The sequence below is a fragment of the Haliotis asinina genome, chromosome 8, assembly GCF_037392515.1.
Source record: "Haliotis asinina isolate JCU_RB_2024 chromosome 8, JCU_Hal_asi_v2, whole genome shotgun sequence".
Classification (NCBI taxonomy): Eukaryota; Metazoa; Mollusca; class Gastropoda; order Lepetellida; family Haliotidae; genus Haliotis; species Haliotis asinina.
This window is the reverse complement of record NC_090287.1, coordinates 4,383,311-4,406,975: the sequence shown is the minus strand read 5'-3', so window position 1 is coordinate 4,406,975 and position 23,665 is coordinate 4,383,311. Positions and strand designations below refer to the sequence as shown.

Sequence of the window (23,665 nt, the reverse complement as noted above, 5' to 3'; positions counted from 1 at the left end):
CAGGCCAGGGATTGTCTTCACCTGCAAGACAGCAGCCATGGACTGGTCTTTCTGTGTGCTGCTACTATTTTTGCCTCTAACATATTGCCAAGAAATGTTTAAAGATCCAGGATTTGAAACCCTCGCTGAGTGGTCATGCTACCTGACGCAGTGCGACCTCGTTACTGACAAAGTTGAAGGGAACTTTGCTCTCAAAGTTTCCAACAGGTCAGTGTGTGGTTCCACACCTTCAACTCCTACTGTAGCCTGATTGTGCTGAATGTCTAGATGCATTGTGTGACTGTATTGTCTGGTTGCATTGTGTGATCGTATTGTCTGTTGGTATTGAGTGACTATATTGTCTAGTTGTATTGTGTGACTACTGTCTGTAGGTATTGTAAGACTGTGTTGCCTGGTTGTATTGTGTGACTATTGTCTGGTGGCATTGTGTGACTGTCTGGTTGTATTGTGTGACTATTGTCTGGTGGTATTGTGTGACTATGTCTGGTGGTATTGTGTGACTATGTCTGGTTGTATTGTGTGACTATTGTCTGGTGGTATTGTGTGACTAGTGTGACTATTGTCTGGTGGTATTGTGTGACTATTGTGACTATTGTCTAGTGGTATTGTGTGACTGTATTGTCTGGTTGTGTTGTGTGCCTATGTCTGGTGGTAATGTGTGATTATTGTCTGGTTGTATTGTGTGACTAGTGTCACTATTGTCTGGTGGTATTGTGTGACTGTATTGTCTGGTTGTGTTGTGTGACTATGTCAGGTGGTATTGTGTGACTGTATTGTCTGGTTGTGTTGTGTGCCTATGTCTGGTGGTAATGTGTGATTATTGTCTGGTGGTATTGTGTGACTATTGTCTGGTGGTATTGTGTGACTATTGTCTGGTGGTATTGTGTGACTATTGTCTGGTGGTATTGTGTGACTATTATCTGGTGGCATTGTGTGACTATGTCTGGTGGTATTGTGTGACTATTGTCTGGTGGTATTGAGTGACTATGTCTGGTGGTATTGTGTGACTATGTCTGGTTGTATTGTGTGACTATTGTCTGGTGGTATTGTGTGACTAGTGTGACTATTGTCTGGTGGTATTGTGTGACTATTGTGACTATTGTCTGGTGGTATTGTGTGACTGTATTGTCTGGTTGTGTTGTGTGCCTATGGCTTGTGGTAATGTGTGATTATTGTCTGGTGGTATTGTGTGACTAATGTCTGGTGGTATTGTGTGACTATTGTCTGGTGGTATTGTGTGACTATTATTTGGTGGCATTGTGTGACTATGTCTGGTTGTATTGCGTGACTATTGTCTGGTGGTATTGAGTGACTATGTCTGGTGGTATTGTGTGACTATGTCTGGTGGTATTGTGTGACTATTGTCTGGTTGTATTGTGTGACTAGTGTGACTATTGTCTGGTGGTATTGTGTGACTATTGTGACTATTGTCTGGTGGTATTGTGTGACTGTATTGTCTGGTTGTGTTGTGTGCCTATGTCTGGTGGTAATGTGTAATTATTGTTTGGTGGTAATGTGTGACTAGTGTGACTATTGTCTGGTGGTATTGTGTGACTGTATTGTCTGGTTGTGTTGTGTGACTATGTCTGGTGGCAGTGTGTGACTATGTCTGGTTGTATTGTGTGACTATTGTCTGGTGGTATTGAGTGACTATGTCTGGTGGTATTGTGTGACTATGTCTGGTGGTATTGTGTGACTATTGTCTGGTGGTATTGTGTGACTAGTGTGACTATTGTCTGGTGATATTGTGTGACTATTGTGACTATTGTCTGGTGGTATTGTGTGACTATTGTCTGGTGGTATTGTGTGACTATTATCTGGTGGCATTGTGTAACTATGTCTGGTTGTATTGTGTGACTATTGTCTGGTGGTATTGTGTGACTATTATCAGGTGGTATTGTGTGACTATTGTCTGGTGGCATTGTGTGACTATGTCTGGTTGTATTGTGTGACTATTGTCTGGTGGTATTGAGTGACTATGTCTGGTGGTATTGTGTGACTATGTCTGGTTGTATTGTGTGACTATTGTCTGGTGGTATTGTGTGACTAGTGTGACTAGTGTCTGGTGGTATTGTGTGACTATTGTGACTATTGTCTGGTGGTATTGTGTGACTATTGTCTGGTGGTATTGTGTGACTATTATCTGGTGGCATTGTGTGACTATGTCTGGTTGTATTGTGTGACTTTTGTCTGGTGGTAATGTGTGATTATTGTCTGGTGGTATTGTGTGACTATGTCTGGTTGTATTGTTTGACTATGTCTGGTTGTATTGTGTGACTATTGTCTGGTGGTATTGTGTGACTATTGTGACTATTGTCTGGTTGTATTGTGTGACTAGTGTGACTATTGTCTGGTGGTATTGTGTGACTATTGTGACGATTGTCTGGTGGTATTGTGTGACTGTATTGTCTGGTTGTTTTGTGTGACTATGTCTGGTGGTTTTGTGTGACTATTGTCACTATGTCATCTGGCTCATGTTATACATTAACTGTGGCAAAGGTAGGGTCGGTAACTGGGCTTGAAAACTGCCAAATTCTATATTTTGGTAAGCTATTATATTACATGTACGATTGTCATATAACAGCGTAGTACGTTTTATAGCATGTACAACCTTGATATAATGTCGTATAGGTACAGTAGATGTATTAGACTAACGCGTGATGTAATTTGACAGGAACAAATAACTCCATTTAAATTGAAAAGGAGCCCAAATGGGATGGGAGATTCAGGACCTGAAGAAACTTGGACTTGTTTCATTTAGGGCTTCAGCATTACACGTAATGTAACATTATCCATGAATGCATCGACCCATAATACCGTGTAGTCGTTACATTCAACTGGCACGGTGAACCGTGCTGATATGGGTTGGAATTCACCAACGCCTGTTCGTCGGAGGTTGTATCGGGTGGTCAGACTGGACTACACATGTCAGGGTGTTGCTCTTCATCTCAATCACTGGATTGTATGGTGCAGACCCCATTATATACAGACCATCGACATAAGTTGTGAAGAGTGCTGATTGCCGCGATATACACTAACAGAGTCTAGAGAGGCGTTATAAACGGCCCCGTAAACAGGTGAAGCTTTTATGATGTGAAAACAGACCAACCTTTTCAACTTCAAATAGCATTTTAGAATCTCTAGTATCAATATAGACAGGGTCGTTTACCGAAGTCCCTGTTGGATAACTGTACAGACACCGGAAACGTCGCATTGAAATAATAACGAGGCTGAACGCACACCAGGCAGCTCTCACAAAGACAGCAGTTCATTCTGAATATTCTCAACACATCCTGACCTCTCCAAACCTTACTTGTCACACCATGATGTGCATCTGCTTGTGCCAGAACCCACTACTACCAAGGCCCCAGCCAAACAGTGGACAGCATCGTTCCCAACGGTCAGTATGAAGCCAGTGTGTATGTCAAGTTGCTGAACGATGAGCCAACGGTTCTTGGACAGCATATCAGTCTCACAGTGGAATTCGGCCTACCAGGTACGTCACCTGATATATGATAAGCATGGCACCTAGTGCTTGATGGACATATCACCTGATGTAAAAGTATTGTATACTGTTAATTGGTCTTAGAACTAAAGATTACACACGATCAATGAGTAACCAGTTGAATTTAGTGACAACAAATACGTGACAACAGCAACGGGCCATTGGATTAATATATGTGCATCTAAGAATGTTTACAGTTGTTCGAAAACGACTGTCCTGAAGGACGTTTTTACATTAAAAATAATTTTAGAGGGTACAGGGGAATTCGTCTTTTCCAAATATCTAAATAGATTTGAGAGACATCTTGGCAAGGTTATATGTTTCACCATGCAAAGACGTCAATACTGGTACTAGATTTCCATTTTGGCATGCATTCATATGTAGGACTTGTCAAATGGAGAAACCTTCTAAACAATCAAGCATACCTTGTTCATGTATATGAAAGGTGAAAAGATCCGTTCTCCAGCCTCCGACTGCGGTCCAATCTGAGGACTATATTTGATGTTTTTATCAGAAGTTCCCTCAACTCCGGCCTAAAATAAATACTAGCATATTCTACATTTATTACCGATACTAATAAATCATCAATACTGAAGTTTTATGACTTGCAGGTGGTAAGAAGGATAGATTATACGTCCCTGCTGCCGACAAGCCCATGGTGACGTCATCAGATGGTTGGATCCATCTGCAAGGAGACTTCAGTGCCCCAGATACACGTGTGTATATGATGTGTTAAACCCAGGACTAGCAGATATATGATAATGTTGCTTTTCCGGATTGTCTTACAGTGCGAAGTAGTATCGTTGCCTGGAGCTTTTGGATGGTTACAAACCGCAAAGCGTTGGCTGGGGAAGCTTATTCCACAAAACAATATGGCGGCCGGTGAAAAATAGGGGTTTGACAGCCGAAGAATATACAATCTTGACTGGATCAGCTGGGAAATGTTCAAGACAGCTAACACCCCGGCATCCTGAGTGTGTTATATTTCTTCAGAGAAACGACAGCTGTCATTAATCTTTCAAGAAACTTTTATTACGTTTTCGTAGGCAAATGTTACAGATCGGTAGTCCTTCTACTGTTTAGGATTGATTGCAACTAGATCACATGTGGGTCCTAGTTTCAGGTTTCTAAGTTCGAACCCTACTTGCTATATTTTCACTGTACCATTTATGCTACGACAAAAGCTAATGGTTATAAAGGCTTGAGTAGACTGAAAGCTTTGGATGTCCTTATGTCTACACAACATTTAGTTTCTGCAGTTTCCTAGACGTACCATCTTTAGGTCAACTCTATCACATGTGGCTTGCTCATCACCGTTTTGAACATTCAGTTACTGACTATTTCTTCTTCCCTCACGCCCACTGTGCGCCCGTCTCTTTCCCCTCAGCCCTGCGGTCAACACGACTCTACGTCTCTGGCCCCCACCCGATGGTCAATTTCCTCGTGGATTCAGCTTCATTGAAAGTTGCTCCGAAGGCTCCCCAGACCTGGAAGGCAGACACTGATCAAGTTATTGACAGAATACGCAAATCAAATATCACTATAAAGTAGGTCTCGCAGTGATACAGCCAAGACTACCCCTTTATTGCTGTATTCAATTATTAATAAGGCAATCTTCTAATGGCGTCTGTTACAAATAAGCCCAAACTAAGAGAACAACGTTTAGAGCCACCAGTCATGGCGGTGAATGGTTCCGGACTGGAGATATATTACGCTGTATAATGAGGGATGCGGTCATTTAATGGAATGAAACTGTAGTGAGATACGCATCCACGCATCCAAGACCATCCTTTTAAACAACCAAGAGTAACCTTAACTGAATACAAACACATGTTACTTTCCTGACGCCTAAATACCACTTCAACTTACAGAGTAACCTGGGACACGTCAGTCGACCCCAGCACCTTAGAAATCCAGGTTCGTGAGAATAATGGCGGACGTAGCGCAACTGATATACGATGGTAGCGAAAAGAGAACATTTTATCTGGTGGAGATGTAAATGATACGTTTATCACGGGTTTAGGGTCTGAGTCATTGTAGTTATGTTCAGATTACATTTTGTGTCTATTTTGTATGTCTATGTATTTTTGTATTTTGAATGGCATATCCCGTATATTTTGTTTTGTTGTTTTTGAGAAAAGGTGGGGTTGCTGGGGGTTGTCAAATCACATTTTATAGTGTTTAGTGTCTTTAAAGCCTCCGGTGTAGAGATTCGAGGACATAATCCAGTATCCAAGGCGTGTGTTTGAAGTAATATTAATGTCCTTACATTGTGTACAGTTAAAGCAGGTGAAACATGGTTTTCCGTTTGGAACTGCGGTCAGGGCACAACAGTATCTCCATGGTGACCGTCGCTATAGTGACTTCATCAACAAACACTTCAACTATGCAGTTCTCGAGAATGACCTGAAATGGCCAATCAACGCAAGACATTCTGTATGTACTTTTAGCAGTTTAGTTAGTTGAGGCCATTGGGCCATAGTTCAGTCCGTCAAACCCCGTGATTCACTGTGCAGAGCTGCGTTCCTTTTGCCATTCAAGGAGATCTAATCGTGGGTTCGTTTATGTTTAAAGATATGACTGTCCCTTGTCCTTACTAGTGGAGTCTTTGGCTAAGTGACAAACGTTCACTACCTGAATACCTGTAGTACATCCTCCTCCCCATTCAACATGGCACACTGCAGTACAAATCGAATGTTGTACAAGGTGGGACGGTGTGGTAGCCTCGTGAGTAAAGCATTTGCTCGTCATGACCCTGGTTTGATCCTGTGCACGGGTATAAAGTGCGAAGCCCATTTCCGGCGTCCTCCGCCATGATGTTGCTGGGATATTGCAAAGTGGGGTTAAACTAAATTCACTCACTCACTCATTGCAGCGTTAGCCCCAGCTCTGTTGTTAACTAGCCATCTGGTCTGGAACCTTTCGGCAGGATGTAAATAATGTCTGAACCATTAGAGGTTGTCCTACTGGTGGGTGGAATATCTAGACCGAACCTTTTGGGAACGCTTTTAGACATCTAGTATGAACCTGCTTGTGTATGCTGTACTGTTGTTGACACAGGTGTTTTTCAACAGCTGCTGCATCTTTTAAAGCACTTTGAATTGGTCGGTTTAAGCAAGAACTCGTTATGCCATGTTTCAGGATTCGCATCTTGTACCTGTTCCATGTGCTACTGCACGTGTGAAGTTGTCTCATTTCGTCTGTTCTAGGGAGCTGCCCATTATGACACTGCAGTAGAGGCGCTCAACAAACTACTCTCAAATGGGTAACTAATAATAAACCCTGAACAAAATAGAATCAGTAAGCTTATCCTTGCTTCTTACGTAAAGAAGGAATGATTATGCACGTATGTGAATGTAAATATATTAGTTCAAGCACATTTATGTTGGCAACTTGCAGACATCGGGCTAATGCGCACTGCCTTCTGTGGTCCAAGGTGGACAAAGTACCACCATGGGTTCGACCTTTGAGAGGCAACGCACTCCGAAAGGCCGTCACACACAGAATATCAGAGGCCCTCAATAAGACAAAGGGACTGTAAGTATACCAGAAAGAGAAACGACTTGCTAGCCTCAGCATGGGGAACTCATCATTTTTAACGAGAGCTACATTAAACGAATATGCAGTTGCAGCCAACACTCAGTGTATTGAAGAATCGGCTTCACATCATGTCAGGTTTTGTCAAATTGTATCATATTAATACCGTAACGGAATATGATAGCAGTGTGTGACTGTTTCTGTTCATAACTCTTGTTTGAGATATATCTTAGGGTGCGTTGCAAACAACCCATTGATTGCAAGCCATGTACAGCGATTCACCTCACAACGTTCAGAGTCTGCAATCGCTGGATGGGTCGTTTCGTTTTGTATACAAATGTACCCTAGCCAAAGTAAATGTACAGAAACGTACCCGGTACCCTAAACAGCAGACGAGTCCACTTTTATCAAGCCAAAACCGAAACCGGTTTGTGGTGGTGGTGGTGTTCCAGATCGCCTGACTTCGAGCGCTTATTGGGCATCAAAAGTCGTCTTATTCGCCTTGTATTCTAACGTAATCGAATATGGAGCTGATATTTAACAACTGACAGCCGAAGGAAGGTATACTGTTGTTCCTGACGAACACGCAATGCCATGCTGATTTTTTTCCGGACAGGAATATAAGTACGCGTTCGAGATACCGGTTTAGCGCTGATCGCGATGCAGAATGGGATCGTCCTAGGGTTTGATTCTGTACATTTACTTTGGCTATGATACACTTCTGTATACAGGAAAGTATCTAGGGTACACTTCTTTAGTACCTGTGCCGACAACGACCCCTTCAGCGAAATTTGAATTCTACGGCGGAACAAGAATTGTTCGACTGGCTAACTGGCAAAGACAGCTTACATCCCATCATCCTCAGTTTCTTCCACAGTTTCAGTGTAGTCATCAACAATCATAAATTCATCACTCGTCATCGTGACTCTTCTAATAGGGCCAGACGAGCAAACGGTAATCGCTCCCCATTTTTAGAAGAGTGAGAAACGCTTCGAGCTGTTGCAAGCCCGGGATATGCCATTCATTTGCTTACTGGCTTGCAACGCACCCATAGTTTAAGGGTATTTAGAAGTGGAATGCATAAGAAACGTAACGGTCATACATGTCAACTTCGTTGTTGAGAATTACACGGCCCGAGTGTGTGCTTGCATTAGAAGATGAAGAGGCCGGATGAAGGAGCAAGCATACGCTCCGAAACATAATGTTATTCGCAATAAAGAAGTCGAGATCCATAAATCTTGCTTTGTCACAAGCATATCGTATTACTGAAGACCACGATAACGTAAATGTGTAGAGTGGCAACTCCATGTGACAGTCTGTCTTTGTAGAGTTCAACACTGGGACGTAAACAACGAGAACCTCCACACCCAGTGGTTCCGAGAGACTCTCCAAGACAGGGACTACAACATGGAGGTGTTCAGGATCGCCCACCAAGTGGACCCTAGCATGAAGCTGTTCTTTAATGAAAACACAGTAACAGCTCGCGGTGGTGATACCATGGTAACCTTTGAGATTTACACCACTGGTTGGAATGTTGGGTCACCATAGCCATAAATTATGAACGGTCCATTAGCACCCCTTTCCAAAAACACATTTTGAACATGGGTTCAGTCCCACTAAATGTAAGCTGAACTGATATTTCAATACCTCGTTATTATTACCAGTTGGTGTATATTTCCTTCAGATGTATGTACATGTATTACCAAGCAGTTAGAGCAGTACAATCCATTAACACACTGGATAAATACGAACAGCTTCGTACAAAAAATAAAGGACAACGTACATTTAAGGAATAAATACGACTGCGATGTTGAACATGTAAAAAACACAAGTTGGAGACTGGCTCGAAGGCAAAGTTTCAAGCCCGAAATCTAACAGTTTCTACCCAAACCGAACAATGTGGTTACATCCTACTTAGGAATCGCGTCAGTGCATGAAATACCCGTGAGATTAATACAATATGTAGGACGAATACCAGTCATGTTAAGACTAAAGCCATGTCATCACCTGGTTTAGTGGGCGTCAGGCAAACTGTAGCGCAAATGGGCTTGCATAGAGAATATGACAAGTCTACTTATATGCGCGCGAGGCGAGCGAAGGTTGGCAACGTACTTTCTTCGGTTGGGATCGAAACATATTTTTCATGTCAAAATAAAATATCGCCACCATAAAAAATATACACCAATTTCTTCACTGGATTGTGCCCTCACATTTCCACCCCCATGTTTAATAATTTCTCAAGTGAAATATGTTTTATTCAATATTTGAAGCGCCACACGTGGAATTCAGATCGTTCTTCGCCTCCATTACCCCTGCCAGCTTCCAGATGAACGAAGTAACGGAACAAAAATAAGCAGAAATTAAGAAGAAATACCATACTGCTTAATTTTGTCATGAACCTGTTGGAGTTTATTTGTCTTATCTGTTGTCTCTATTGTTAGACTTTTCGTAACATTTATTCTACATAAAAACACTTCTGGCGTAACGGGCGAATGAAGCAGGGGAGGTAACTACGTATTCCATGTGGAATAATACCCTACTGTTCCTTCACTCCGTTGGACCGGAAAGTGGAAGGGGGAATGGAGGCAAAGAACGGTCTGATCTACCACCAGTTGCGCTTAAAATATTGAATAAAACATATTTCACGTGAGTAATTGTTCAACATGGGGTTGGAAATGCACAATCCAGTGAAGAAATGGGTGTATATTTTCGATGGTGGCGATATTTTGTTTTATTTTTCGATCTGAAGCGCGGAAAGTACGTTGCCAGCCTTTGCTCGATTCGCTCGCATATAGTAGACTTGTCATATTCTCTATGCTGCGCAACCCCATTGGCGCTACAGTTTGCATGTAAGTGGGAAAACAGTGCACTACTATAAAAGACACGATTAGTAAGTTCCGGCAATATGACGCTGGGTGACACCAGATATAGGTTAGAAATCACCTCGCTTATATACTGACTCATCTTATGTCTCCTTAATCTCCAGGCATACCGTGATATGGCGATGCAGTTCAAACAGGCCGGGGTCCCTGTACATGGTATGGGTGTCCAGACACACTTCAGGGATCTCACCTCACCGGACCCTTACCTTCTCAAGGTTTGTTTGTTTGTTTGTTTGTCCGTGTGTATGTCGGGTGTTAAACGCTGTGTATGCATGCCAACCGTACGAATGTGTCCAAATTTTGTCTAGCCGCCACCGTGGTTTCATTTTGAGACCATGCACGCCTGGTAAAAAGCAGTCACACTGGTCACAGGTTCTCCTTCAGTATCTGCGAGGAATCCAATGGGTGGTTATTTGCTAGGTCTGCTGGCGTCGACCAAAATGAATACCTGGCTTTCACAAAGTTTGACCAAAGACGTCACTGGTTTGACCTTTGGGGTCATTACACGTCTTATCCGACGATATGTACTGCTGCTGTGATGCAGACACTATAACAACCAGTAATTAGTCCGCGTTATCTTTTGAAATCTAAAGTCTATACACTTCACCGAGGACGACTTTTAACAAGGAAAGTTAATTTGGATGGACGTGATTAATATGGTGTGACACCACCTCCGACGCCACTATAATACCCAACCGACTCATTGTGGAATAAGTGAAACTATTCAAAGTTGCCTTCAAACCGATCTCATTCAATAACACTTGGTATCAGAAACGTCTAGACCTGCTTGCTGAAGTTGGCCTCCCGCTGTGGGTGAGCGAGCTGGACCTGTATTCCCCGGATGTGAACAAGCGAGCTGATTGGTACGAGATTGCTCTGAGGTCATTGTTCGGTCACCCAGCTGTGGATGGTATCATGCTGTGGGGCTTCTGGTCCGAGCAGCAGTGGCGTGGGGAACCTGCCTCGTTGGTCAGTGGACCTAGCTTCCAGGTAACTATAGTGTGGGTGCCTAGTGTAAGCCGTTTCTGAGATCAGTTATTTTGTTAGTAAAGAACGCTTTCAACAATACCCCAGCTATATGGTGTATGATTAATCAACTGTTGACACGATAAATTACTGACTGATGTTATGAACAACGTCCCACGCCATCGAGCAATCGGACCTCACATCCACATACACCCGATCTAGTCTGTTGCTGCTTGTTCTCAAGGAAGCTGACTACATAACCTGATTGTCACCTCTTTGTTACCATATACAATATAGTACCACTCTATGGCGGTGGTACATGATAATAGGTCAGTGATTGGATTGTCTGTCTAGGGCCTGTCATGTCGCCGTCATTAGGCTGAATGCTGAAAAATACGTACTTCAACATTCAGATCTGCAACGGTAATGAAGGCTAGGTGCAGCCATTTCCAAATCTGCCTAAATGTCTCCTGTTTTAGACTAATGCAGCTGGACAGAGGTTCCTAGACCTTCTGGAAAAAGAATGGATGACAAATATGACAACGAAGGTTTCCCATACCCATAGACAGATAGAGGTGCGCGGCTTCCATGGCGATTATGAGCTGACGGCGACGTATCATGGACGACCATTACAAACAAAGACAACATTTACCCTCGGGAAGACGGACATTCATGCAAAACTGCACATCCCTAGACTGTCCGCTGCTATTATTGGATGAACTATATACTTGTTAAATAACATAACTCTTGAATATCTGCCCAGGACTTTTATTGATGTACATATATTGCATAGAATAAACTACTATCACCCCAGCATGGTTTGACACTTGTATAGATGCTGACTCTCGGATAAAAGCAGCAATACGCTTTCAGATTCCAACTTGGGATGTACTCTAATATATGGAAATGGTCACTAAAACTTTTGTGAAAATCATAACTTCTGGGCCAAAAGTCCTAAAAATGTAGTAGCTATGTGATCTAGATATTTGTAAATATACAGGTATATAATGAAATTCTCTTTTAACGAAATGTCAGAAACAACACCAGCTGCTTAATGACGTTGATGTTTCTCTCATTGAACTGTTGTTCAGGATTTGGTTTGAAAAATACCCTGTTTTGGATTTTGCATAGAAAATATGAAAATACGTTTTTCAGGTTTAAACATACTTTCGCCGTGATGGCGAAACAAGCGTATTTTCCAAATTATAACCGGATCCAAAATAGTGAGCCAAGAAAGACAAAAAACATAACGCCATCAGCAAAACCATCTTCATCACTGGCCAACTTTCCAGATTGAAGCTGGTCACGAATGCCATTAATCAAGCACTGAGTATTATGATTTTCTGAGTAGGGTGTTGAAGAGAAAAATCAGTAAAATATCCTTAACGCACCCTCTTAGCTACCATGACAAAGAAGCCATCAAGGATAAGCATGGTGTTGTTCCTGGGCATGTTCGATTCCTTTTCCCTCCAGTCTACAATATCAAACCCGCAGCGTGTCCATATGTCCTTCACCTGTGCAACAGATACTTGACAGTTCTTGAACACGTGCTCGCCTACTTGGTAAACAGATTCCCCGTGGAGTCCGCATACTATTAGATGACCTCCTATCTTCAACAAATTCGTTATCTTCTGGGCTGCAAGATCGTAGTCGACGTGGTCCAGGGCAACGGCATCGAGACAAAATGATGTTGTTACCAAGTCGAACCTAGGGAAGTAACAAGGCGCCAGTGGTTCTTCCTCCAGGAGGTCTATTGGCAGGATGGCACATATCTTCTTCCTCAGTTCTTCTTCCCGACATGAGGGTGAAGTCCTGAATGACAGTAGGCATTGAGATCTCAAAACGAATGCATTTAATGGACATTTCTAGATATATAATGTCTAGGCCTGTCCTTCCTATAGTCATGGACATCAGAATATTCCAAGGTGCTGCCATTTGCCTCAGACTTGTATCCTAGATTAACGCTTAGTCTCTGAATATGTATAATTCTGATAATAACATATAAACCCTTTTGAATTAAACATGAGCTGATGGAATGTAGACTTGCTTCATTTTGGGGCTTTAGCATTGCAGTAAGGGCTAGGCCGTTCCCTATCCACCAAATATTGGAGCCTGACGGTCAAAGTGCAATAATTCCCCTTTCCCTTCTTTGCCCACCGCACAGTGGAGCCTGGTGGTCAAAGCGAAATAATTACCCTTTCCCTTCCTCGTCCACAACATACTGGAAGAAACTCTTGAAGCTGTGCTCCAGACTCCCATCCAGCCATTTCCTTAGTATGTCCCTGTTCTGGGGAGTGAAGTCGGACAGGTAGATGTTGTCGCAGTAGTTGGAGGCGCTGATCACAGAGTGGATTGTGGGTCCTGTTCCGATGTCCAGCAGTCGACGGCCTGTCAACTTACCTGCGGCATAAAAGTAGGAGATAAACATCACGTGTTGGTGAATATCTCTGTGGTATTGAGTATCTGAAGCAGGAGTAGGGAAAGATCAATCTGTCATACACAGACAAAAGCATTCCTGAACCAAACAAAAGCATTCCTTAGGGGGGCAAAAGAAATTCCTTAAGGAGCGTAGGAGCAACCTTAGGACGACAAAAGAAATTCCTATAGGGACGTAGGAGCAACCTTAGGAGGGCAAAAGAAATTCCTATAGGGACGTAGGAGCAACCTTAGGAGGGCAAAAGAAATTCCTATAGGAGCGTAGGAGCAACCTTAGGAGGGCAAAAGAAATTCCTATAGGAGCGTAGGAGCAACCTTAGGGGTCAAAAGACATTCCTAAAGGTGCTCCCAGGTGCATACAGGTTCGCTAACACACATTCCATAGATGTGACATTTAGACAATACACATTCCTTCTATACAATATTAAATTGAAAAGATTCTATACAATACCAAATTCTTATCTTAATATATTTAAAGTATTAGCAAAGAATTGTTTACAACGGAATAATGACATAGCTTTTTAAATCTGCATCTATTTCAATCACTTGAAGCAAATTCCTATCATTCCATATCTCTTAGCCAATCAAACTAAATGTGTATTACTGAGCATCCAATCGAAACCTCCTTCCGCACAATTTTGCCTGAAACCTCAAACATTTTAGCTATTTCAAATCAATCTCTTACATATTCACCATGGCGCAGAAAAGTGTGGATGTGAAACGTGTTGCTCTTTCGTCAGTGGAGACATTTGACGATATATTTCTGAAAGTGAAGGATATTCTTGATACTCAACTCTATCTGCATGAAATTATGATGAGATCGAGTGTGTTGTACAAAACCAATTACACAGATATGCTGGAGAAGACCAAAGCCTTAGAAGGGAAGCTTCAACCAATGTCAACTCCTTTCTTGAAATGGTTGACGGATTACACTGATATCATAGGATCTTTCTCCTCTGCTGCTGCTCAGGACCGAACTTCAGAGAGCGGAACGATTCAGGAAATACCTGTTCTTCAGAAAAAGAAGAGAAGCAGAAAAACAATAGAGGATGATCTGTTTAAACCAGTGGTGAAGAAACCAAAGAAGGAGAAGACTTCAAAGAAGCTGAGTATCAAGAAAGCAAAGTAAGTGAATATTTGTGTTACATGCGACTGTGTTCTACCTGCAATATCAATTTTGTTTTTTAATTTATATCTTTTTCCTTTCTTTTTGTTGGTAGGGTAATGGACAACAACTCAAGTCAACCATCGCTTGTTATAGAACCTATTACACCTCCAACTGAAGCTAACTTAGATGTCTCAAGTAAAGTCAACTTGCTAGTGGACGAAGACACCCACGTAGCTGACTGTCAACCTGTTGAATCTACTACCCTAAACGACTGGTGGCAGGATTACAATCAGCTCTTGAGCCACGAGAGACAAATGCAGTAGAGGATGATCCTTATGAAGAACACAAACTGACTTCAAAAGAATTGTAGTGTTTGCTGTCATAATAATCTGTTGCGTTATATGTGCTGCAATAGTGGACAGGTTCAGTGTCATGTGTGTTGTATGGATCTGATGAACTGTATGTGTCATCATGACCCAGAGGGGATGATGGATGATATGATATCTCAAGACTTTCCTGGACATATCCTCACAGTATTAGTTGTTGCATTCCAACAACAGAAGACATATGACAGAGATGACTATCATTGGTTCTTATCTTGTTGTGTATGTCAATTGCTATGTTCAGCTGATGTTATGTATAGAGTGTTTTTTGGTGAAATAAATAATTTATGTACATTTCCTTTTTAGTTGTATAAAATCTTGTTCAACACATCCCTTGCTTCAATTCATCGTGAGTTCTCGAAAGAAGAACAGTGATTTAAAGCAGAACAAAGCATTAGAACAGTATTATTTCAACCCACAAAAACCAGGCGCTTTCTATGGTCCATCTAAACTGCTTGATGAATTGAAGAAAAACAAGCAACACAATATCAGGTTGAGGAAGGTGAAACGGTTTGTGAATGAGCAAGATGCTTACAGTTTACACAAACCAGTTAGACACTGGTAGGAGATGCTCGGCTACCATTGTTGAGATGTATTGACTTGAGGTCAGGTCCTAACTTTGCAAACGAATATAATATTCATGTGGTATTGAAAGAATCACCTATCATAGAAATTGTTATAAAACCCAGTGATGAAGTGGCCTTGTCATTCTTGAGCGGGGAGACCAGTGCAACTCTTCACTTACAGCGATATCCATTTGCAAAGTTAAGATGGAAGATTATCCTCTCTATGTACCCCACTATGAACATTGGAAACATTACTTCAAGAAACTGAGCACAAGTAACCAGCAATACCACAATGGTAGATTATCAGCTAAGGTAATACCATCGCATACAGTGAAAAGAAAAGAAGAAGGACCTTCAGTTGAATTGCAAATGACATCAGAGACTCAGAGCACAGTAGGGAAGGCAGGTGCCAAAGAGAGACCTCGCAAGTCTTTAAAAAGAGCTACAGGAGAACAGATCATCACTTCCAAGAGGATACATCAGACAGACACTACACCTTCTACGACAGCTAAAGTTTTGAAGTGCTCACCTGTCGCAGGAAACGATATTTTCAGTTAACACAATGGTACTCTTATCCAGCAGCAACTTTTCGGAATATCTCCCGGATTCCTACTCCTTTTTTTCGCTTCCAAGTTATGCAACGACCACAGAGATGTTCTATTTCAACGATATACGTCCATTAAGCTAAGTCAATGACTCGTCACCATTGGAATTTGCTATCCCTAATCAGGGTAGTGGGTAGATTGATTTGAAGAGAACAAGACTACATGTTAAACGTAAAGTGGTGCATGATGATGCTACATCATCTTCACTGGCTTTGAATGAGGAGGTGGGACCTGTCAACTTGTTTTCACTGTCGCTGTTCTCCCAACTTTCGGTTTCGGTTGGTATCGAGTGCAAATAATCACTATCCCTATAAAAGCATGTTCAAGACATTGTTGAATTATGGAGCAGATGCCAAAATCTCTCAGTTAACATCACAGCTGTTCTATAAAGATACAGGTGATGACAATGACGACATTGAATCAACTGATGCTGTTGCTGGTGGTAATCAAGGATTGTTGAAAGGTGGAGACTTCACTGCCAAAAGTCAAGAGTTGACAATGGTTGTGAATTTGTTTGAAGATGTTTTCAATATGGATCGACATTTGATTAATGGAGTAAAATTGAATGTAACCTTGTATAGAACAGATCGTCAGTTTTGTCTCATGAGTGGAGTTGCTAATACTAAATAAGCATTTTAGAAGCAACCCTTAAAGTGTGTTATTTGAAAGTGAACCCAGCTTAAATTCTGGCTCATAACCCATTGTTTGAAGAAAAGAGAAACGGGAAACCAAACAATGCACCGTATCCCTATGTGAAAACATAAGTCAAATCTACCACTATTCCTGTATGTACTGAATCATTTACTATTGAGAATATATCAAATCCTGTTGCCCATCGATACACAGTTGCGTTTGTTGAGCGCAGTAGTATGTCAGGTTCTTTAGAGAAGAACCCATACAACTTTCAGTCAAGTATGATCAAAAAGGTTACTCTCAATGTAAATGGTGTCAGTCTTCCAGGGAGAGCATCCAATGCAGATGATGTAGATACCTATCTGAATCTATTTGATGGTGTGAATGTAAAGAGTGAAAGTAAAGATAACTTCATCAGCAGAAAAGAATTTTTACTGGGAAGTGCCCTTTTTGTGTTCAAACTGAATGAAACTGGGACTGAACATCTCAGTCTAGTAAGACGGGGAAATGTATCACTAGAAATTCAGTTCAATGCTGCCTTAACCAAAACACTGAATTGTATTGTCATGAGTGAAAGGACCTCGCTCACAGAAATTGACCAAGCCAGGAATGTGTATGTCAAGTGAAGAAGATGAAAGCTACAGAATTGTTATGTGCTATTCAGTGTGATCCTGTGCTTAGAAACCATGTCTTAGGAGTGTATGCTAGAGACACTTTACCTGTGCTTACATCTTCAATGTTGATGAGAGGTGTTGGGCTTATTGCTAATACTGATGTGAGAGGCAAACAAGGTCGACATTGGGTTGCAATGTATCTGAAAGGCAATAAATCGGAACCGTTTGACAGCCTAGCTGAGCCTGTCAGCAAAGAATTTGTTGACTATCTTAAGTTGTATGCTAGTTCTTATGTATGCAATGATGAGCAGTTACAATCATCTGATTCTGATATATGTGGATTGTATTTCCTATACTATTTACTCTGTAAATTCAAAGCTTTTATGAGTTTAACTTCTATTTCAGCTCAGTTTGATTTGAAAACTTTGACATGGAATGATATGTTCATATCTCAATATGTTTGTCATTATTTCAGGTACTATTATTACCCTGCGTGTATGGACTGTACATAACGTGTAATAATGAATGTGTGTGTGAGTTTTTGTGTGTTAAACATTAGACAGAATTATTTATATAAAATAAATAAAATTAAACATTAGTTTAGTTGAAAAGATGTGTTCGTTGTATGTTCTTCAATACTTAAGTTGGTATATGTGTCAATCAAGTCATTATTGAGAAAAATATTGTGTTGTGAACACTTGTCATCATGGAAGAAACGAAATGTCTCTTATCATTTTACACACCTTCAACCTTCAGCACTGACAGTCCTTGGCGGCTCCAGTTCTGGGAAGACTTACTTTGTGGCCAGATTGTTAAAAACTCTAACCAGGATGTATGATACACCCCCTAACGTGAGTGTGTATTGTTATGCTGTGTGGCAAGACATCTATGCTGACTTAGAGAGAAGTGTACACAATATTCAACTTCGAGATACACTGCCTACAGAAGATGAGCAGTAATCCTACTCACAACAATCATATAAACAATGTTTGCTTGTGTTGGATGATAAAATGAACGAAATGTGCAAAAGCCAATTGATTTTAAATCTTTACACAACTCAGTCACATCATCTTGAAATTTCAGTCATTTTCATACAGCAAAGTGCCTATCCCAAAGGTGAATGCAGCAGAACAATTTCATTAAATACTTACTACTTTATACTTTTATCAAATCAACGTTGTTTCAGTGAATACAAAATTTTAGCGTCTCAGATATTTCCTGGTCAAATGAATTATTTCACTGAATCATTCCAAGATGCTGTAGGTGGGAAAAGATATGGCTATTTACTTATTGATGTTAGCCCATTTACAATGGGAGATTATACTCGTTTGAGAACTTCAATATTCAGTAATGAGTCGTGTATAGTGTACTTGACTTGACTCAATAAAACCAAAGTTGAGGTCATACCTTTGATCATTTTTCAACTGGGGTTGGACTTGAAAACTTGTACTAACATGGATGTGTGTGGACATTTTTTTTATGATGAAGTGGTGGCTGACTGTGTTGAAATATCACCCTTTACCAAACAGTTTGGACAAAAGTTTACTGATAGACTGGCTTCGTTCAAAACTTGGCCCATTCACATGAAACAGTCACCTAAATTCATGGCTGAAACAGGATTTATTTACACAGGACAATCTGATAAAGTGTACTGCTTCAAGTGCATCACAGTGGATACCAGAAGATGATCCCACGAGTGAACATTTTAGTCTGTCTCCTCATTGTGATTACATTCAGATGGTTGGTGAACCTCAAGATAACAAACCAAATTGAAATCAAGATGGAGTTTTATTAATGTTGTTGATTGTTATTTCATATCTTAATACTGTTTAATACTTATTCTAAATACTGTTACCCTTTGTGTATGGGTTGAGTATAATACATAGTGTGTAACCATGCGACAACAAGTATTTATGTGTTTTTGTATGTATCAATTATCATATACATATACAGAAATGTTTTTTAAACAAGAAATAAAAGCTTAGTTTAGTTGAATGTCAAGCGTTTGTTTTATGTTCTTCTATACATTAGTTCTTAATTGATAAAAAGAATGAGTTTGGCACACACCCTCTGACACAAGATAAACAAACAAACAAGGAGAGCTTCCGTTGAAACTTTATTGAAACCTTGACATGAAGCATATTTATAGATTTCCAAAGACACAAAATCATTGATTACATAAACTCTTTCTCTGCGACAAATAAAATGAAAATGTCCAATTTTAAACAACATGTCTGAATGACAAGAACACATCATTTCCTTGTGCAAAGTGTGTTATTTGCTATCAGAGATTTTTCTTAATGATGTCACTCCAGGAGGTCCCAGCTTTACAAGTCCTCTCACAGAGAGTGAAATCTTCTTTTTCCTTTGTCTATCATGACCCCGTTTCTGGCGATGAATGTTTTTCAAAATATGAATCAAGCTGGATCTAGGTTTAGGTTGCATCTTCCTCCTCCAATGTCATGGATTCAAATGACAAAGAAAATAGCCTGAACACGTATACATTTCATTCTTGCTCACTCGGATCATCATCACCATCATCCTGTGTAACCATGTCAGATTCAGCATCACTATCCATGTCCGGCATATCTATACGAGTCATTATCTCTTTCATTTTCGGTTTAAGAAAGAGTTTGATCTTACTTTGGATGATGGTTTGATCTGTAGAGGGATTCGTGTCTTCTAGGCTGTCTAGGAGCGTTTGAAACAGAGGTCCCTGTTTCAGGTATTGGGTGTTTTCTATAACGCTGTTTAGACTGCTAGTCAATTGATTTTCCCACAGTTGTTTCATCTTTCTGTCATCTTTCCATTCCTCGGTTCGACCATTCTGTTTGTATCTTTTTCTTTTGAGATGAATATTGTCATGATACAAGTCATACACCCGCTTCTAGATGTGTTGTAAGCCCACATTTTGCCACTCCTCAGCATCATGTTGGTGAGCAGTATCTGACCTCGACGACGCTAGGGAACAGGTCCTCCACCCTTTTGAGAGAGTGAGTCATTGGCATCTTCATCATCATCATCATCATCATCATCATCATCACTGACATTCTTGATTTCAGACCATTTGGTTCGTCTCCTAATTGCTTTATGATTATTGACAGGACACCAGGTCTTGATGCGGTTTTTCAGATCTGGTTACATTATCCATCAACACAAGTCAGCACAAGCAATAGCCATAGTGAAAGGACCTGTCTCGCTATCCGTGTCTGAATCTGTTTCTGTATAGGGGTAATGATCGGCTCTGCTATGTTCTTCAGTTTTGCTGCCTGTCTGGTTTATCAAATGAGGCTCTTGTTCTGCTGGGATCTGCTTCCTAGGCTGTTCACGTTCACACTGAGCATTTGCTCCCTCATCTGTTTCTTTAATGATGTTCACATGCAGTCGGTCCCCGTCTTTTGTGGTATGTTTTAAATCAATGACAAGCTGCCCATATGGCTTTTCTGTAATATTTTCATGCACAGACAAAAAGTAATCCATATTTCAGGAAAGATTCTACGAGCAAAAAGTTTAATTTGTTGTTTGTCAATTGGTGAATGAAACAGGGTGACATAATGAGCGTTCAGTGCAATGTCTCTGGATTCTCGTCCTCTTGGGAACAGATTTTGAACAAGAAGAAGCAGTACATTCTTGTGATGAGAAGTTTGAGTGAACAGTTTAGATATTTTCTTGTCAACTTTTGATTCAGCCACAAAATCGTCCAATACCAAAAATATTCCGCAAATTTGCATCAAAATAGTTATCATCAGTGATATCATAGGGTAGGTCTTTGACAAAAGTAACTTTTGGGGTAATTGTTTACTAAAATTTTAATATAAGGGTTGCCATTGCATATAACACCAAACAATACGATCTGAAGGAGGTTCAATTAAACCCTCTCGTAAAAGATGATATGTGAACATTGATTTCCCACACGAGCTTGGTCCAACAACAAGAACATTTGAAGGAATTACAAATTTGAATTCTTTCTCCTGGTGTGAGCATACATTCTTAGGGGGAGGAGGAGTGTTTATGTTGCCATTAGGAGTAGGCGGGGGAGTAAAGAATTGTGTTGACCTATGAAATTGCTTCAGATGTCTCTGTAGGTTATCGCTTCTTGTAAATGTCTTACCACATTCAGGACAGGTGATCATTTCCATGGTGTTCCAACTACAAATGAGCAGGTTTATGAGTCTGAAGTAGTCTTATAAACCCACCAACCATCTTGTTATGTGTCAATTTTGGTTGAGCTCGTTTCAATTTAGTTTTGGCTCGTTGCAACACAGCTTGTGTTGTGGAAACATATTTTATCTTCACAGGCTGTATTTTCTGTGGAGGCTTTGTTCCTATCTTGCCTCACACGTTCCTCTTCTTTTTCTTGTAGATTAAATCATCTTTTCTTTTCTGCCATGATGCTCTTTTACATGATTTTGCTCTCCTTCTCTGTGATGATATAGGTCCAAATATATCATCTGTTGAATTTGTCCTCATGGTTCAACACTATGTCCTTTCTCTAAGCAGGAAAGCATAAAACTATCTCTTTGCTAGATACCAGTGAGGTTTTAATATTTCTTTTGACATGCACAGGACTGTTAAAGACCTAGGTTTACTTCAGTCCGCAGAGTATGCATATGCAAGTGTGGAGAGGGTGGACGTTCCCATCAAGAGAGGGAGGGAGTTGGTGTGTCTATTAGGAGGAGGAGAAGAGGGAGGGGCGTAGATGTTCCCATGAGGAGAGGGGAATGGAATGTTCCCATCAGCAGGAGGTGATGGATGTTTCCCATCAGGAGGACGATTTTTCCGTTAAAGATAGGAAGAGCAAAAGGGTTTCTACTTTTTACATTTTATTATATCATCTCTCAGTTATGGTTGTTTCATTATAATAGTCATGGGGACATTAAGTTAACAGGATAAGTTATCATAAGCTTGTATACTTTACGGGAACATTTCAATACCAAGTTGACATTGTCTGCTGGTTCACACGAGGTGATGAATCTCTCTTTCTCTTGTCATTGTGGTTTTTAGTTGAGTAAGACAGCATAACTGCTATTACCTTTTATCTGATTGTTTTTCTACAAGTATATGCTTGTTCTTCCACGAAAAGGGATTTGATCTGCAGTGACTGGATTGATCGGATAAAGAAAATGAGATTTTTGGTATTGATGCTGGATTTGTCATGCCTATGTATGCATTCAATGTGGGTAAAATTATAATATGTTTATTAAGCAACAAATATTTGTTTTCTTTTCTATGAAAGCAGTAATTTAAACTAAAAGTGATATCCTTTGTATCAATGTTAAGGACATTTTGCAAGTCTAGTTTTCAGTTCAGTAAGTGTTGGATATTTACACTTCTTTCAATTCACTCCCTGTCGCATAGACCCTATTTACTTTGCAGTCTACTTCTGAAAAATATGCACATAGAGTCAACTGACCCAGTTTATCAGTTCTAAAAATGCATGTTTGAACTGCTAGCAAGCAAACATTATATAACGATACTCTGTATGAGTGACAAAGCGAACTATATCATATACGTTATGAAAGCATGTGATGACAGCATGAGGTGTGAATGCACTTGGCTGTGTTAAATAAACACGACTAGGAGTGTAAAACAAACTGAATGATCAAAGCTGAATTTACCTCACTGTTCTAGTAAACAATTCTAAGTATGAGTATGCAAGACGAGACATCCTACATTATGACTTGAATTCAACTCACTGTTCTAGTATACTTTGTGTTTGAATTTTATGCACTACTAGGGAGGCAGATTATAACTATACTGTGTGTGAAACGTGAAGCGGGATGAGGCGACCTACATTTTATCATTATGTAAACATGGTGTTCGAGTGTACACGGGTGAGTTTGTCGCATGTGGTAAATAAGTGCGATTAACTTTTCCACCGCATAATTACGTGTCTCTTGTCTACATGTAAAACTGTTTTGAAGTGAACAAAGAAAACTATAAGAATTTGATATTGTATTAAAGGAATGTGCATTGTCTAAATGTCACACCGATGGAATGGGAGTTAGCGAACCTGTATGCACCTGGGAGCACCTATAAGAATTTCTTTTGTCCTCTTAAGGTTGCTCCTACGCTCCTTAAGGAATTTCTTTTGTGCTCCTAAGGAATGCTTTCGTTCGGTTCAGGAATGTTTTTGTTTGGTTCAGGAATGCTTTTGTCTGTGTATGACAGGTGAATTTTTCCCTACTAGCAGGTCAAATTATTTGGAACCAATGGCGTCAGTCGGAGATTTGAAATGAAATATTACTAAAACAGTAATCATGAAGTCACCTTCTGCAAAAACGTCGTGGAGAGTCTTCATCTTCCATGGCATCAGGTCACCTTCATCCTCGTTTCCTTTAATATCCGAGTGATACATCTTTAGGAAGGCAACAGGATCAAAATATTTCAGATAGTCCTCTCGTCCAAACTTCTTTTTGTCCATGGCTGT

At 40.5% G+C, this 23,665-nt stretch overlaps 2 protein-coding genes across 2 annotated transcripts; one reads left to right on the top strand and one right to left on the bottom strand.

Annotated features, from left to right (window-relative positions):
- LOC137294464 (anti-sigma-I factor RsgI6-like) lies at positions 1-11,704 on the top strand. The gene is made up of 12 exons (XM_067825485.1): positions 1-207; positions 3,348-3,496; positions 4,117-4,221; positions 4,893-5,052; positions 5,377-5,422; positions 5,786-5,941; positions 6,715-6,770; positions 6,905-7,042; positions 8,371-8,542; positions 10,029-10,139; positions 10,696-10,914; positions 11,370-11,704. Exons 1-12 carry the CDS (start codon positions 38-40, stop codon positions 11,607-11,609), a joined length of 1,722 nt encoding a protein of 573 aa, XP_067681586.1. The 5' UTR covers positions 1-37; the 3' UTR covers positions 11,610-11,704.
- LOC137294332 (phenylethanolamine N-methyltransferase-like) lies at positions 11,643-23,665 on the bottom strand (the record flags this gene model as incomplete). The annotated part of the gene is made up of 3 exons (XM_067825331.1): positions 11,643-12,702; positions 13,086-13,290; positions 23,506-23,665. Coding segments are annotated over 3 exons (795 nt in total), but the record flags the coding sequence as incomplete, so codon positions are not given.

Coding starts and splice junctions, on each gene's coding strand:
- LOC137294464 (XM_067825485.1), top strand. CDS start 38: ATGGACTGGTCTTTCTGTGTGCTGCTACTATTTTTGCCTCTAACATAT. Junction 3,497..4,116: donor AGTGGAATTCGGCCTACCAG/GTACGTCACCTG, acceptor TATGACTTGCAG/GTGGTAAGAAGGATAGATTA. Junction 5,423..5,785: donor CCAGCACCTTAGAAATCCAG/GTTCGTGAGAAT, acceptor CATTGTGTACAG/TTAAAGCAGGTGAAACATGG.